General features: G+C 39.2%; 1 protein-coding gene across 1 annotated transcript; it reads right to left on the bottom strand.

Moving 5' to 3' along the window:
* Positions 1-614: 614 nt before the first annotated feature.
* Positions 615-13161, bottom strand: LOC121845067. Its single transcript, XM_042315827.1, has 6 exons — positions 12954-13161; positions 12706-12819; positions 7710-7996; positions 7259-7357; positions 2863-2941; positions 615-781 (listed from the first exon to the last, which is right to left on the bottom strand). Exons 1-6 carry the CDS (start codon positions 13041-13043, stop codon positions 770-772), a joined length of 681 nt encoding a protein of 226 aa, XP_042171761.1. The 5' UTR covers positions 13044-13161; the 3' UTR covers positions 615-769.
* Between the last annotated feature and the right edge of the window lie 4205 nt (positions 13162-17366).

Raw genomic sequence — 17366 nt, 5'->3', positions numbered from 1 at the left:
GGTTTCTAACTATCCTCAACATGTAAATCTGACAGGAGAAAACATCGTTTCCAACCCTAAATTAAATCTGATATAAAAACATCAGTTTTTTCCTCAACATGTAAATCTGATAGGAGAAAACATCGATTGGAACTATCCTCAACATGTAAATCCAGAAAGGTGAAAGTGTTAAAGTAACAGGAGTTATGTTTGGTAACTATCCCAACATGAGAAAAAACATCAGGCTTTCTCTATTCATTTAAGAACAGGTTTACATCTCAACCATAATGTCTGACAGGAGTTGTTTTGATTGTATTCTCTAATTGTTTGAAATCAGAATGGAGCATTCAAATATTTACCCACTGCTAGTGGGGCAACCTTAGCTTTTTCTGATTGGTCAATTCTTGGAAGAAATACCATCTGTTTATTGGCTAGCCAGAGCAATTCTTCTGATTGTAGAGCACAGCAATGTGATTGGCTTGTATTATTCATGCAATACCCATATAGAAAATACAGTTCAACAGTTCACACATTTCATTCTTTGATTTTATTACCTAAATGTTATTTATTTTATTGTAGCTCCTTTGTTGACAATTATTAAATGATGTTATTAGAAACATTCATTGTGTTATTGCATTAATACAGTTTAAACAGTAGATATTTGGGGGAAGTTACTAACATAAAAGTGGAATATTGGAATATGTCTGACAAGAGGAACAGTCCTGCCCAGTGTGAAAGCCAACACACACAGCCTTACACACTCAGCTCCCTGTATTCTACAGCTGCACTGCTACAGCTTCACCTAGAGGGGGCGATAGAAACAACCAGATTTAAGGGACAGGACAAACAAGACCAATGACAGACAACACATCTTATCTGAAAGGCTCTCCTGACATAGCTGTCCCAATAGAGTCACTATGATCCAGAAACTGACTGGCCATAGGACATTTTGGAGCCAGATGGACCGGTCCATCTTTAAGCACAGTGGGCTGGCCTAAATTGGGTGTTTGCAAAGAACAACTGTTTTGGGGGCGGGGGGGGTAGTGTGTATGAAAATACATGTAAATGTTGAAAAGAAAAACAGTCACATTATCAATCATCACAGATCACTGCACCTGTACATAGCCCATCTGTAAATAGCCCATCCAACTACCTCATCCCCATACTGTATTTATTTATTTATCTTGATCCTTTGCACCCCAGTATCTCTACTTGCACATTCATCTTTTGCACATCTATCACTCCAGTGTTTAATTGCTATATTGTAATTACTTTGCCACCATGGCCTATTTATTGCCTTACCTCTCTTATCATACCTCATTTGCACACACTGTATATAGACTTTTTGTACTGAATTATTGACTGTATGTTTGTTTATTCCATGTGTAACTCTGTGTTGTTGTATGTGTCGAACTGCTTTGCTTTATCTTGGCCAGGTCGCAGTTGTAAATGAGAATGTGTTCTCAACTAGCCTACCTGGTTAAATAAAGGTGTTCTCAACTAGCCTACCTGGTTAAATAAAGGTGTTCTCAACTAGCCTACCTGGTTAAATAAAGGTGTTCTCAACTAGCCTACCTGGTTAAATAAAGGTGTTCTCAACTAGCCTACCTGGTTAAATAAAGGTGTTCTCAACTAGCCTACCTGGTTAAATAAAGGTGTTCTCAACTAGCCTACCTGGTTAAATAAAGGTGTTCTCAACTAGCCTACCTGGTTAAATAAAGGTGTTCTCAACTAGCCTACCTGGTTAAATAAAGGTGTTCTCAACACTAGCCTACCTGGTTAAATAAAGGTGTTCTCAACTAGCCTACCTGGTTAAATAAAGGTGTTCTCAACTAGCCTACCTGGTTAAATAAAGGTGTTCTCAACTAGCCTACCTGGTTAAATAAAGGTGTTCTCAACTAGCCTACCTGGTTAAATAAAGGTGTTCTCTACTAGCCTACCTGGTTAAATAAAGGTGTTCTCAACTAGCCTACCTGGTTAAATAAAGGTGTTCTCAACTAGCCTACCTGGTTAAATAAAGGTGTTCTCAAAGCCTAAAGGTTAAATAAAGGTGTTCTCAACTAGCCTACCTGGTTAAATAAAGGTGTTCTCAACTAGCCTACCTGGTTAAATAAAGGTGTTCTCAACTAGCCTACCTGGTTAAATAAAGGTGTTCTCAACTAGCCTACCTGGTTAAATAAAGGTGTTCTCAACTAGCCTACCTGGTTAAATAAAGGTGTTCTCAACTAGTCTAGCTGGTTAAATAAAGGTGTTCTCAACTAGTCTATCACATCCTGGTACCATACCTGGTTAAATAAAGGTGTTCTCAACTAGCCTACCTGGTTAAATAAAGGTGTTCTCAACTAGCCTACCTGGTTAAATAAAGGTGTTCTCAACTACCAGACCTGGTTAAATAAAGGTGTTCTCAACTAGCCTACCTGTTTAAATAAAGGTGTTCTCAACTAGCCTACCTGGTTAAATAAAGGTGTTCTCAACTAGCCTACCTGGTTAAATAAAGGTGTTCTCTACTAGCCTACCTGGTTAAATAAAGGTGTTCTCAACTAGCCTACCTGGTTAAATAAAGGTGTTCTCTAACTAGCCTACCTGGTTAAATAAAGGTGTTCTCAACTAGCCTACCTGGTTAAATAAAGGTGTTCTTCAACTAGCCTACCTGGTTAAATAAAGGTGTTCTCAACTAGCCTACCTGGTTAAATAAAGGTGTTCTCAACTAGCCTACCTGGTTAAATAAAGGTGTTCTCAACTAGCCTACCTGGTTAAATAAAGGTGTTCTCTACTAGCCTACCTGGTTAAATAAAGCTGAAATAAAATATAAAAAAAATGTTCACAATCCTCGACTGATTTCAATACAACATAAACATGTCATAAATAAATAACGGCACTCACCCTAACGTCAGGACCAGACTCCACAGACCACAGGTTGGGTTGGTCCTCCTCTTCCTCCTTGTCACCAGTGGGAAACCAGCTAGGATAATATTACACAGATGGATTAGATTACATCAGATATTCACTTATTTATTGATTTGATAATTAAAGTATTAGGGCTCTCCAGCCGGAGACAACATTATATATGACCTCAGTTATATGACTCTGTCAACTAGTAACACAGAGATGAACATCACAGAGACAACATTATATATGACCTCAGTTATATTACTCTGTCAACTAGTAACACAGAGATGAACATCACAGAGACAACATTATATATGACCTGAGTTATATTACTCTGTCAACTAGTAACACAGAGATGAACATCACAGAGACATTAATACAGAGATGAACATCACAGAGACAGTAAACATAAACACAGAGATGAACATCACAGAGATATTAATACAGTGATCAATATCACAGAGACGTTAAATATTAATACAGAGATGAACATCACAGAGACGTTAAATATTAATACAGAGATGACCATCACAGAGACATTTAAACATTAAAACAGAGATGAACATCACAGAGACGTTAAATATTAATACAGTGATGAATATCACAGAGACGTTAAACATTAAAACAGAGATGAACATCACAGACACGTTAAATATTAATACAGTGATGAATATCACAGAGACAACATTATATATGACCTCAGTTATATTACTCTGTCAACTAGTAACACAGAGATGAACATCACAGAGATATTAATACAGAGATAAACATCACAGAGATGAACATCACAGAGACATTAAACATTAATACAGAGATGAACATCACAGAGATATTAGTACAGAGATGAACATCACAGACAGACATTAATACAGAGAAGAACATCAACAGAGCCATGAATACAGAGATGAACATCACAGAGATATTAAACATTAATACAGAGATGAACATCACAGAGACATTAATACAGAGATGAACATCACCTGAGACATTAATACAGAGATGAACATCACAGAGACATTCTCAACATTAACTTCTTATGGCTGAAAGCGCTATTTTCAAGCCTTCCTGGTTGAAAAGTTTATCCAGAGTAAACTGCCTGGTTACTAAAGAAGCTAAGATATGCATATTAAATTAGTGATTTGCATAGAAAACACTAGGTTAAATGATGTCTGTTAAATATGAACAGTCAACTAGGAAAAATCCCTGAAAAAAGGTAACCAGGAAGAAATAAAGGTTTGTAGGTTTTCAACTTTGCCTACATGGTTAACATTTGGTAAACTTGCCTACCTGGTTAAATTCCACTGATGTCAACAGACTAATAAGAGCTGTTTGACTAAGGGGTCTCAACTAGCCTACCTGCAGAATGCCATGAGCTAACTAGGCGTGCGGTTAAATGTTCCTTTTCATTTCTCAAAGACCTACCTGGTTAAATAAAGGTGTCTCACAGAAACCTGGTTATTGAAGATTTATAATAAAAACATCCTGGATTGATTCTATACATCGTAAACATGTTTCTGAAACTGTAATGGTTAACTTTTTTCAGACTTTTCTCAGGACTTAGTGTTCGCAACTTGGCCTATTTGGTTATTCACACGCAAACCAGCTAGGTTAAATTAGGAGGTTATTTGGATACCTGGTAAATGATGGACTTTATCAAACACAAACATTTATTGTGGAACTGGGATTCTAACTAGCCATACCTGAGAGATGAAGATCATCAACAATGAATATTTAGAATGCCATGGTTAATATGGTGGCAGAGCGCTGTACTCAGAACGCATGGTGTGCATTTGCCATAAAGCTTTTTGAAATCTGACACAGCGGTTGCATTAAGGAGAGATATCTTTAATTCTATGCATAACACTTGTATCTTTTATCAACATTTATGATGAGTATTCCTGTAACCATATTGATGTGGCTCTCTGAAAATCACCGGATGTTTTGGAGGCAAAACATTACTCACAGAACATAACTCACCAATGTAAACTGAGATTTTTGGATATAAATATGAACTTTACAGAACAAAACATGACATGTTATTGTGTAACATAACACAGAGATGAATATCACAGAGACCATCTGATGAAGATCATCAAAGTTAGTGATGAATTTCATTTATATTTCTGCTTTTATTGACTCATTTGGATGGAACATAGCTGTGACACAGAGATGAACATCACAGAGATTCAGCTAACGTAACATCACAGATGGTGTGCTTTTAATACAGTGAACATCAAAGCCTTTAATACAAGATGAACATCACAGAGTTTATCATTGAAAATGGTGTATAATACTTGTATATGTTTGAGTTTTTAATTCACAGAGACTGTTGTTTGAATTTGGAGATGCCCTGCACTTTCAATGGCTGATCAAATCGATCCCGTTAACAGAGATTTCAGCACAGAGACATTTAACATTAACACACAGATCACCTGGTTAATGTGATACATGTGTTCTACTGTAGTGTTTCACTGAGAGCCTGAAATCCAGACCTGTTTTGTGCGAACATCCCAGCTAGCGCATAAAGTTGCGCCCCTTGTTCTATTTGTGCTTTTATTAAAAGTATGATTGAAACATTCAGTGAACATTGAAGGAAGTTTTTTTTTTTTAACTCCAAATAACCAATAATTCCATTTCTCTGAGTGTTAATAAAACCTCCCAGGAAAATGTTCATGGAACCATAGTAAGACGTTCTCAGAACCTCCCTGGAACCATAATTAGACGTTCTCAGAACCTCCCTGGAACCATATTTTCTTTCAGAACCTCAGAACCTCCCTGAAACCATAGTAAGATGTTCTCAGAACCTCCCTGGAACCATAGTAAGACGTTCTCAGAACCTCCCTAGAACCATAGTTAGATGTTCTCAGAATCTCCCTGGAACCATAGTTTAGACGTTCTCAGAACCTACCTGGATCCATAGTAAAACGTTCTCAGAACCTCCCTGGAACCATAGTTAGACGTTCTCAGAACCTCACTGGAAACATAGTTAGACATTCTCAGAACCTCCCTGGAACCATAGTTAGATGTTCTCAGAACCTCCCTGGAACCATAGTTAGACGTTCTCAGAACCTCCCTGGAACCATAGTAAGACGTTCTCAGAACCTCCCTGGAACCATAGTAAGACGTTCTCAGAACCTCCCTGGAACCATAGTAAGACGTTCTCAGAACCTCCCTGGAACCATAGTAAGACGTTCTCAGAACCTCCCTGGAACCATAGTTAGACGTTCTCAGAACCTCACTGGAAACATAGTTAGACATTCTCAGAACCTCCCTGGAACCATAGTTAGATGTTCTCAGAACCTCCCTGGAACCATAGTTAGACGTTCTCAGAACCTCCCTGGAACCATAGTTAGAACGTTCTCAGAACCTCCCTGGAACCATAGTTAGACGTTCTCAGAACCTCCCTGGAACCATAGTTAGACGTTCTCAGAACCTCCCTGGAACCATAGTTAGATGTTCTCAGAACCTCCCTGGAACCATAGTTAGATGTTCTCAGAACCTCCCTGGAACCATAGTTAGACGTTCTCAGAACCTCCCTGGAACCATAGTAAGACGTTCTCAGAACCTCCCTGGAACCATAGTAAGACGTTCTCAGAACCTCCCTGGAACCATAGTTAGACGTTCTCAGAACCTCCCTGGAACCATAGTTAGACGTTCTCAGAACCTCCCTGGAACCATAGTAAAACATTCTCAGAATCCTCCCTGCAACCTAAAACTTAACGTTCCCAGAACAGGCTAACTCTTCACTTCCGTTTTCAGAATGTTTAAAAAATGCTCCGTTTTACCAGGCAGTAAAGTTATGGTTTCCTCCCAAGAACCAATGGTAAACCAAAAATGTATGTTCCCACAACTTTCAATAAACCATATGCGCTAGTTGGGATTACACTTCTTGTACTCCATGTCATATGCCAAATTATGTTGACAAGGAGTAGATTGTTATCACAAAATAGACTGTTGCCTAGGCTAAGAAGATCCCGTAGGGTTCAGAGCCTGTTTTGAGAGGGAGACCTGGCAAGACTTGTTTAGCAGGACCAGGCTAACTGTAGAATTAGATAGCAGGACAAGGCTAACTGTAAACGTGATTAGCAGGACCAGGCTAACTGTAGACTTAGTTAGCAGGACCGGGCTAACTGTAGAATTAGATAGCAGGACCAGGCTAACTGTAGACTTAGTTAGCGGGACCAGGCTAACTGTAAAATTAGATAGCAGGACAAGGCTAACTGTAAATTTGATTAGCAGGACCAGGCTAACTTATGAATTAGATAGCAGGACAAGGCTAACTGTAAATTTGATTAGCAGGACCAGGCTAACTGTAGACTTAGATAGCAGGACCAGGCTAACAGCATTCGTAAGTTAGGCTAACTGTAGACCTAAGTCAGGCTAACCGCACCTGGAGGTGAAGAGAGACTTCTCGTTGATCATCTGGACTCTGAAGATGTTGACAGCCTTATAGACGTCTATCACATCCTGGTACTTCTCCAGTAGATGCCCGGAGAGAGAGACAGGATAGAAAAGATTCACTCCACAATATCACCACACTTGACAAGATTAAACACAACAATGTGGAGTTCAGGCACAATATCAATATCAATCAGCATATATTATATCATCAATATCAACCAGCATATATTATATCATCAATATCAATCAGCATACCTCATATCATCAATATCAACCAGCATATATTATATCATCAATATCAACCAGCATACCTCATATCATCAATATCAACCAGCATACCTCATATCATCAATATCAACCAGCATATATTATATCATCAATATCAATCAGCATATATTATATTGTATCAGTTGTATTACATTAATATCTCCTCAATATACCTGTAATATGTCCCAGACTCATCCTTCTGGTTCCTCTGGTCAGGCTTCATGTCCTCTCCCCCCCACTGGTAGCAGGGGCAGGGGAAGAGGTTTAGCCAGGGGTAGAGGCAGGGGCTGGGGTCTGGTCTGGTCCTCTCTCCCAGGGGCAGGTTCTGTGCCAGGTAAGGTCTGAGCAGGGCTCTGGGCAGCAGAGACACCAGCCAGTAAATGGGCTCCTCATTTACAATGTCATGGAAGCTCTGGAGGTACTGACGCACAGCTGCAGAGGGCTGGATGGAGGACAGGTTCTGTAGGCAGGAAGAGGAAGAGAAAGAGATGGAGGAAGTGAGACAAAGAGTTTACTATGTGGTTATGGCTAAGCTTAGCTGAATACAATTCAACTCAGTTTCACAGTTTAATAAAAAAGTTTGTCTTAGGATCACCACTTTATTTTAAGAATGTGAAATGTCAGCATAATAGTAGAGAGAATGATTTATTTCAGCTTTTATTTATTTCATCACATTCCCAGTGAGTCAGAAATGTACATACACTCATTTAGTATTTGGTAGCATTGCCTATAAATTGTTTAACTTGGGTCAAACATTTTGGTTAGCCTTCCACAAGCTTCCCACTAGTAGGTGGGTGAATATTGGTCCAGTCCTCCTGACAGAGCTGGTGTTACTGAGTCAGGTTTGTAGGCCTCATTGCTCGCACACGCTTTTTCAGTTCTGCCCACAAATCTTCTATGGGATTGAGGTCAGCGCTTTGTGATGGCCACTCCAATACATTGACTTTGTTTTCCTTTAGCCATTTTGCCACAACTTTGGAAGTATTCTTGGGGTCATTGCCCATTTGGAAGACCCATTTGCAACCAAGCTTCAACTTCCCGACTGATGTCTTGAGATATTGCTTCAATATATCCACATAATTGTCCTGCCTCATGATGGCATCTATTTTGTGAAGTGCACCAGTCCCTCCTGCATGTCATAAATAAGTACGTCACTCAAGCTAACATCAGGTCCAGACTCCACAGACCAGAGGTTGGGTTGGTGCAAAGCACCCCCACAACATGACGATGCCACCCCCGTGTTTCAAGGTTGGGATGGTGTCCTTCGGCTTGCAAGCCTCCCCCTTTTTCCTCCAAACATAACGATGGTCATTATGGCCAAACAGTTCTATTTTTGTTGCATCACACCAGAGGACATTTCTCCAAAAAGTACAATCTTTGTCACCATGTGCAGTTGAAAACCGTAGTCTGGCATTTTTTTTTAGGTTTTGGAGCAGTGGCTTCTGCCTTATATCCACTCGTTTCACTGTAGATATAGATACTTTTGTACCTGTTTCCTCCAGCATCTTCACAAGGTCCTTTGCTGTTGTTCTGGGATTGATTGTTCATCTGAATGGATCTGAATGTATATGGGTTTCTCAAATATCCTGTATATTAAATCTTCCCTGTCATGTTGTCAGGCACCAAATTTTCTTAAAGGAAACTCTGAATATGGCTTCTTGATTATATGAAGATGTTTTAATATTCCCAAATGACTGGAAACCAGCTATAAACTGTCATGTTAAACGACCTTGAACTGAATGAAGTAAAGGGAGTCAAAAAGGGAAAAGATAGAAGATATTATTGATTTACGTTTTGGGGTGTGTCTAAGTACACCACAACCTGGGTAGCCGAAATTGAACTTGAAATTAACCAAAACAAAAAAAAGTTAAATATGAGTAAGGGAACACCCCCCTGAAATGGACAAAAATGAATGGGAAGTCATTGGCACTGGACAAACCATATACACGGTGTCCAATACCACTCAATTCGGCGTCGTTTCATTCAAAGTTGATTGCAAATGCCATATGGCAAATGCCAGGTGTAACACTTTAAAAATCCAACTGGTGGCGAGCTTGCTCCACCGTGGTTTTTCATATTGGAAATGTAATACAAGTCAACATCCAAAAGTAAAATTTTGAAAAAGTGAAAAAAAAAAATCAAAAACTTATCACCCCCTTAAAAAAGTGCTTTCTGGACCGTTTTTCGAAATTCTTTAGAATTTGGTGTCAATTACACATGTATAAGAACTGTATCAACATACTTTAGCCATATTTTTTTTTATTTTTTTATTTTTTACTAGTGCATAAGGCATATGTTTTGTACATTTGCAACATGATTTCATAGGAAGTCAAAAGTCAAAAGTCAAAAATAGCTAAAATGTTGAAAAAACTTCACACCCTTAAAAAAGTGCTTTCTGGACCATTTTTCAAAATTCTTTCGATTTTTGTGTCAATTACACATGTATAAGAACTGTATCAACATACCTTAGTCATATTTTATTATCATACTTTTTTTTACTTGTGCATAAGGCATGTTTTCTCCATTTGCAATATGATTTCATAGGAAGTCAAAAGTCAAAAATAGCAAACATTTTGAAAAACTTCACACACCCTTTCTGGACAAATTTTCAAAATTCTTTAGAATTTTGTGTCAATTACACATGTATAAAAACTGTATCAACATACTTTAGCCATATTTTTTATTTTTTATTTTTTTTTTGACTTGTGCATAAGGCATATGTTTTGTCCATTTGTAATATGATTTCATAGGAAGTCAAAAGTCAAAGTCAAAAGTCACTTTTTGGGGTCCAAATGCCATAAGAAATTTGACATAATCAAAAATCCTGCAGAAATGCAAAATTGACTGGCCTGATGAACACAGGATGGCCGGGCAGTGATAGTTGCTCCTTTCCATCGCTTGTTGTGTTGATTTCATCATGTCCACTTGGTGATGTTTTTTTCACTGTTGAATCATATTGCAAATGCACGTGCATTTGCAATATGTTTCAATGGGCATTTACCATCACGAATTTGTCATGCTCAAAAATCATGCAGAATTGCAAAATTGACTGGCCTGATGAACACAGGATGGCTGGGCAGTGATAGTGGTTCTTCTCCATCGCTCGTTGTGTTGATTTCATTATGTCCATTTGTTTATGTTTTCTCACTTTTGCAAATTCACTGTGCATTTGCAATATGGTTCAATGGGCATTTACCATCACAAATTTGTCATGCTATAAAAATCCTGCAGGAATGCGAGATTGACTGGCCCAATGAACTCGGGATGGCTGGGCAGTGATTCTGGTTCCTCTCCATCGCTCATTGGGGTTGATTTCAGAATGTCACATTGGTGATGGTACCTCACTGTTTAAACATATTGCAAATGGACAATAGTCACCAGCAAGTCACTGTCCATCAGTGATATCATAGATATCATTCTGACACCAAACTGATACAAACTGACACCAAACCCACTTTTTCCAACTCGCTTAGTAGCCAAATATCACATACCTCAGAGCTGGCCCAAAATTCACAACGCCTTCTGTTCAAACCATAATAAAAACGTAAAAAACGTAGTAACGTTCTAGCTGCGGGTCCAGTTCTGATGTTATGTGTAGGCCTAGGTGAGGCGACCCCAAATCCCAAGTTTCGGCTCAATAGGTCATTTGGTGCCGGAGCAAGACTCTAATTAATGCTGAAAATCCAAATTTTTCCATGCCTTGCTACGGGGTCCTTTAATGAGCAATCGGACAGAAACATTGGGGTCCGTCTATATGGGCCGAGGCGGTCGCGCACCTCTTGTCTGGGACATTTCTAAATGTCGTCATTTTCATGATGCAAAAATGAATTGAAGTTATTGCAAATGTACGAGGCTCTGTTTCTCGGTCCGAGAACCTTCTAGAGCCACCTAACTCACCACGCACTATCGACCTGAGGTCTAGAACAGGTTTCTAAAGTTTCAGTACTCTAGGTCTGATGGTTCTTTTTAGCTTGAACAAAGGTAACTATTGCAGGCACTGTCTGTCTCTACGCACCCCAATGGGTCCCTCCTTTTGGAGTTTTGGAAAGATCTGACTTTTTTAACCCTTCGAAACAGCCCCTGAGACACCAATTATGGCACTTCCGGTTGGCACAGGAAGCTATAAATAAACTCATATCATGATTGGTGTATGCCTTTACAGAATCCTGAGTTTGAAGTCTTTACGTTAAGAACTGAGTTATTTACGGAGGGTTTAGTGAGTGTGTGTTATTTCAGAAAATCACAGAAATCTCGCAGAGCTACGCAGCACACTTTAAAAAGATTCATATGAACACCCTGCAACTGGATCTGTAACTGTTTTTTTTTAAACTATTTTTGAACATCACCAATTTGACATTGTACGATTTCTTGTAAACAACGATAGATAAATGTCTGGTTCTTTTTTTATTGACACCGTAGGTTCCTTTACTTTGACGTGAAGTGCAAAAATTATTGCTCTATTTTCATTTTGGACCTTTAATCCCAAAAAATGGCCATAACTCAAAAACCGTTGAGGCCTAGATGCCATCTTGTTTGGGGCCAATTGCCCATTATGCCAAACCTATGCTCACCAAGTTTCGGAGTTTCGAAATATTTTCCGTTTAGGAGATAAGGCCACGTCGTGATTCGTGATGTTTTGTACATTTGCAATATGATTGCTTATGCCCTCTTGCGGGATTTACCGGGACAGCGGAAAAATGACCAAATTTTATTATTTTATAAAACGGAAACCGAATGTCCGAGAGAGTTCGTTTGATGACTTCCCGGTAGATCCGGCCCTGCGGCATGGCCCGACGCCATCCGGGGATTTTACAAACGTTTACGGACGTCTAGTAAGGGACCGTACATTTGCAATATGGACTTTCTCACTAACCATATGGCGAATGTCAAAATGTTCCCTTAAGGTATGCAATTGAAAATGTTTATGGAAGGTTTTTGGAATTGATAAATCACCTTCTACATTCTAGTTGAATTTTCTTGCTATAAATCCTCTTAAAATATATATTAATATATATTATCTTAAATTGTAAAAATAGATGTATTATCTTAAATGATATATTATGATATATTATCTTAAGTTGTATAAATATATATATTATCTTAAATTGTATTTTAAGATATATTATCTTAAATTGTATATTAAGTGTGATTGTTATAACAGCTTCCTACCAGGTGTGGTGGAGTTTGGATCTGGGCCTTCTTCAGTGACTCCTGGTAGCGTTGATGTGTTCTCTGGAGAAACATCATGATGTCTGGAGGACCCTGGACTGTTCTGATCAGCACCTGGCCCACACACACATTTACACTGTTATACAGAGCAACTTATCTTAAGATAGCTAGGGACGACAACCACGTATCACAGTCATAGTAAGTAAATCTTTATGGTATTGGTTTTATTTAATGTATTTTATTTTCACCCGCAGCATGGTGATGACTCTGTCCAGGTATAGCACCTCCTGGTGGCAGAAGTCAGCATAGCAGCGGGCAGGCAGACGTCTGGAATACATCCCTCTGAGGAAGGCTGAGTCGAGGATCTCATCTGCTACTCTCTCACTGGTCTCCCACAGGACGTCATAAATACTCACCTCTTCAACCAGCTCTGGGGGAGGGAGGGGCAGTGTTCACAACTACTACTGTGGTACAGTTTAGCAATGATTAGTACAAAACCCAAAACAGATCATAAAAAAAACAGTTTTTCAACACTCTGAGCACATTTTGAGCACATTTTGAGCACATTTTGAGCACATTTTGTGGAATGTCTTTCCTTCTTAATGCATTTGAGCCGATCAGTTGTGTTGTGACAAGGTAGGGGTGGTATACAGAAGATAACCAATCAGTTGTGTTGTGACAAGGTAGGGGTGGTATACAGAAGATAACCCTGTTTGGTAAAAGATCAAGTCCATATTATGTCAAGAACAGCTCACATAAGCAAAGAGAAATGGCCGTCAGTCATTACTTTAACTTTTTAGGGATAGGGGGCAGTATTTGGAAGTTTGGATGACTGAGGTGCCCAAAGTAAACTGCCTTTTACTCAGGCTATCCTAGAAATCCTCTTCCTCTTTAACGGGATATCTTCAACATTCTAAATCTCCTTTCATTTAAATCTCCCATTTTAAATCTGACTTCCAACATTCTATTCACTCTAAACAATCTGACATTTAGAAGAGGACAGCTGATGATGTTGGTACTTGTGAATGCTATACCCTTTCAAACTTTCAAACATGTTGAACCAATCTGGAATTTTTTATCCTCCTAGAAAATCTCATCCTCTTTAATAAGGATCCGTCTCTTTTTTTTAAACAATTTCGCCACACATCTAACTGCCTGTAGCTCAGGCCTTGAAGCAATGTTCAACTCATTCCAAATCATCCAAATTGGGTTGAGGTCAGGTGATTGTTTTTATTTTTATTTTTTATTTTACCTTTATTTTACTAGGCAAGTCAGTTAAGAACAAATTCTTATTTTCAATGATGGCCTAGGAACAGTGGGTTAACTGCCTGTTCAAGGGCAGAATGACAGATTTTGTACCTTGTCAGCTCGGGGATTTGAACTTGCAAGCTTGGTTAATAGGTTCTAACCACTAGGCTACACTGCCGCCCCATGGGCAGCACTCCATCACTCTCCTTCTTGGTCAAATAGCCCAAAGAGCCCGGAGTTGTGTTGGGTCTTTATAGTCCCACTAAGTGAAAACCAGGGATGGAGTATCACTGCAGAATGATGTGGTAGCCATGCCGGTTGAGTGTGCCTTGAATTCAAAATAAATCACTGACAGTGTCACCAGCAAAGCACCATCACACCTTGATCCTCCATGAATAACGGTGGGAACCACACATTCACCTACTCTGCGTCTCACAGATACACGGCGGTTGGAACCAATAATCCTAAATCTAATCTAATCTAAAATCGAATGTCCATTGCTCGTGTTTCTTGGCCCAAGCAAGTCTCTTCTTATTATTGTTGCCCTTTAGTAGTGGTTTCTTTGCAGTAATTTGACCATGGAGGCCTGATTCACGCAGTCTCCTTTGAACAGTTGATGTGTCTGTTACTTGAACTCTGTGAAACATTTATTTGGGCTCCAATTTCTGAGGATGGTAACTCGAATGAACTTATCCTCTGCAGCAGAGGTAACTCTGAGTCTTCCATTCCTGTGGCGGTCCTCATGAGAGCCAGTTTCCTCATAGCGCTTGATGGTTTTTGCGACTGCACTTGAAGAAACTTTCAAAGTTCTTGAAATTTTCCACATTGACTGACTTAATTTCTTAAAAACATTTTCCAACAAAGCAGATGAATCGCTTACCTTTGAAGATCTTCATCTTTTTGAAATCCCAAATGTCCCAGTTACACAAAGTCCTTCTTTATACCCCCAAAAAATAAAAAAGCCCGCTGAGCTAAAGCCGTGGCAGTACCTCAGGGAGCGAAGATCATTGCAGGCTAGAAATGGAAATTTCCTGAATTAAATGTGTGCTAGTCTTGAAGTATCAATGGTTGTGAAATAGTAATAGTTGTAGTAGTGACAGCAGTAGAAGTGGTACTATTGGTGACAGAAGTAGTACTAGTAGTAGTAGTAGTTTTTAATTTAACTAGATTTTAAAGTATAACATTTTATGTGAAAAAAACTGATTTTAGCTTCATTCTTTTACCATGGATTTGCCCTAAATCAATGCCTAACCAACTCTACTACAGCAACAGAACAAGTTGACTTTTAGTTTCTCAGTCTCTCCCAATTACAAGCGTTACCTCTGCAGTGGCCCAGGTGGCCCAGACGGGGTAGAAGGAGAAGCAGCGATGCTCATTCTGATGCCACCCGGCTGGGCATGGTGACTGGGAGTCCACCCCTTCCACCTCCTCCTCTGTAGTATTCACCACCACCCCCGGGGCAGCATCCAGCCCTGGAACAACAACACACACCGACAGTACGTACTGTTCAAGAGCTGTGCTTGACTTAGTTTACCTGGTACATTGGAAGCAATTAAGGGAATAATCCCAAAAGTGCAAACTAAGCTAGAATCAAGTAGCACCTCAAATACTGTATAGCATCTAGAGTTGGGTTTGACTAGATACAATGCTATTTTACTGTAAACAAATTGACAACAGACTTTCAGCACGCTTCAACAACCACAGCGTTTACACAAATGGTGAATGATTGGCTGAGTGAAATTCATGATCAAAAGATTGTAGGAGTTGTTTTGTTAGACTTCAGTGTGGCCTTTGACGTTATCGTTCATAGTCTATGGCTTTATACCTCCTGCTATAATGTGGATAAAGAGTTACCTGTTTAAATAAATAACAATTTGTATATAAGAATTTGTTCTTAATTAAAGACCTGCCTAGTTAAATAAAATAAAGAATAAGAATTTGTTCTTTACTGACCTGCCTATTTATATACAGGTTAAATAAAAAGTGTTTTAACAGAACACAGAGGGTGTTCTTTATCAATCATTTGAACTGTTTACACACACACACCGTCTGTTTTTCAAGTTTCATATTCACCTGTTGCGAGGTGCAGAGCCATCACTATACAACAAAGCAGCAGAGACATTCTGCCAACCGATCTACAGAGGAAACAATGATATTACATTACATAACAACTTAACTTTACATTTAATAACCTCTAATAGTGTTAAAGGGATCCTGGATACCATTTTAATGACTCCGTGTGCATTAGGAAGGAAGGTAGTGGTTGTTTCATGAGCAAATGCTATTTAGCATTAGCACAATGACTGGAAGTCTACAGGTACGGTAGCATTGCTAATGCACCTGTAGTCTTCCAGTCATTGAACTAGAATCGTACATTATGCATTTAACATAACTTATTTTAAAATGGCATCGCATAACATGACAAAACGTAACACAAATTAACTTTTAAGTGACATAAGTTAACATGAGCAGCTCCATCTGTAACGTAGCACATTACCTGGACATGAATCAGAGAATGTTGAGAGTAACACAGTGACAGTAGTAGTAGTAGCTTGGTCTTGGTAGAGTAGCTCAGAATCAGAGAATGTTGAGAGTACCTGAGCTGGCTAGTAACACAGTGACAGTAGTAGTAGTAGCTTGGTCTTGGTAGAGTAGCTCAGAATCAGAGAATGTTGAGAGTAACACAGTGACAGTAGTAGTAGTAGCTTGGTCTTGGTAGAGTAGCTCAGAATCAGAGAATGTTGAGAGTAACACAGTGACAGTAGTAGTAGTAGCTTGGTCTTGGTAGAGTAGCTCAGAATCAGAGAATGTTGAGAGTAACAGTGACAGTAGTAGTAGTAGCTTGGTCTTGGTAGAGTAGCTCAGAATCAGAGAATGTTGAAATAACACAGTGACAGTGTAGTAGTAAGAGTAGCTCAGAATCAGAGTAACACAGTGACAGTAGTAGTAGTAGCTTGGTCTTGGTAGAGTAGCTCTTCAGAGAATGTTGAGAGTAACACAGTGACAGTAGTAGTAGTAGCTTGGTCTTGGTAGAGTAGCTCAGAATCAGAGAATGTTGAGAGTACCTGAGCTGGCTAGTAACACAGTGACAGTAGTAGTAGTAGCTTGGTCTTGGTAGAATAGCTCCGAATCAGAGAATGTTGAGAGTAACACAGTGATAGTAGTAGTAGTAGCTTGGTCTTGGTAGAGTAGCTCAGAATCAGAGAATGTTGAGAGTACCTGAGCTGGCTAGTAACACAGTGACAGTAGTAGTAGTAGCTTGGTCTTGGTAGTGTAGCTCAGAATCAGAGAATGTTGAGAGTGCCTGAGCTGGCTACTGCTTCTGGCTTGGATTAGTCACTGTTGAGGAGAAGAAGTGAAATGAGATGATGTGAGGAGAAGAGATGAGGAAATAATAAGGTACTGCTGAACAG

Source organism: Oncorhynchus tshawytscha, unplaced genomic scaffold (assembly GCF_018296145.1).
Source record: "Oncorhynchus tshawytscha isolate Ot180627B unplaced genomic scaffold, Otsh_v2.0 Un_contig_1037_pilon_pilon, whole genome shotgun sequence".
NCBI lineage: Eukaryota > Metazoa > Chordata > Actinopteri > Salmoniformes > Salmonidae > Oncorhynchus > Oncorhynchus tshawytscha.
This window is presented reverse-complemented; position numbering and strand designations above follow the sequence as displayed.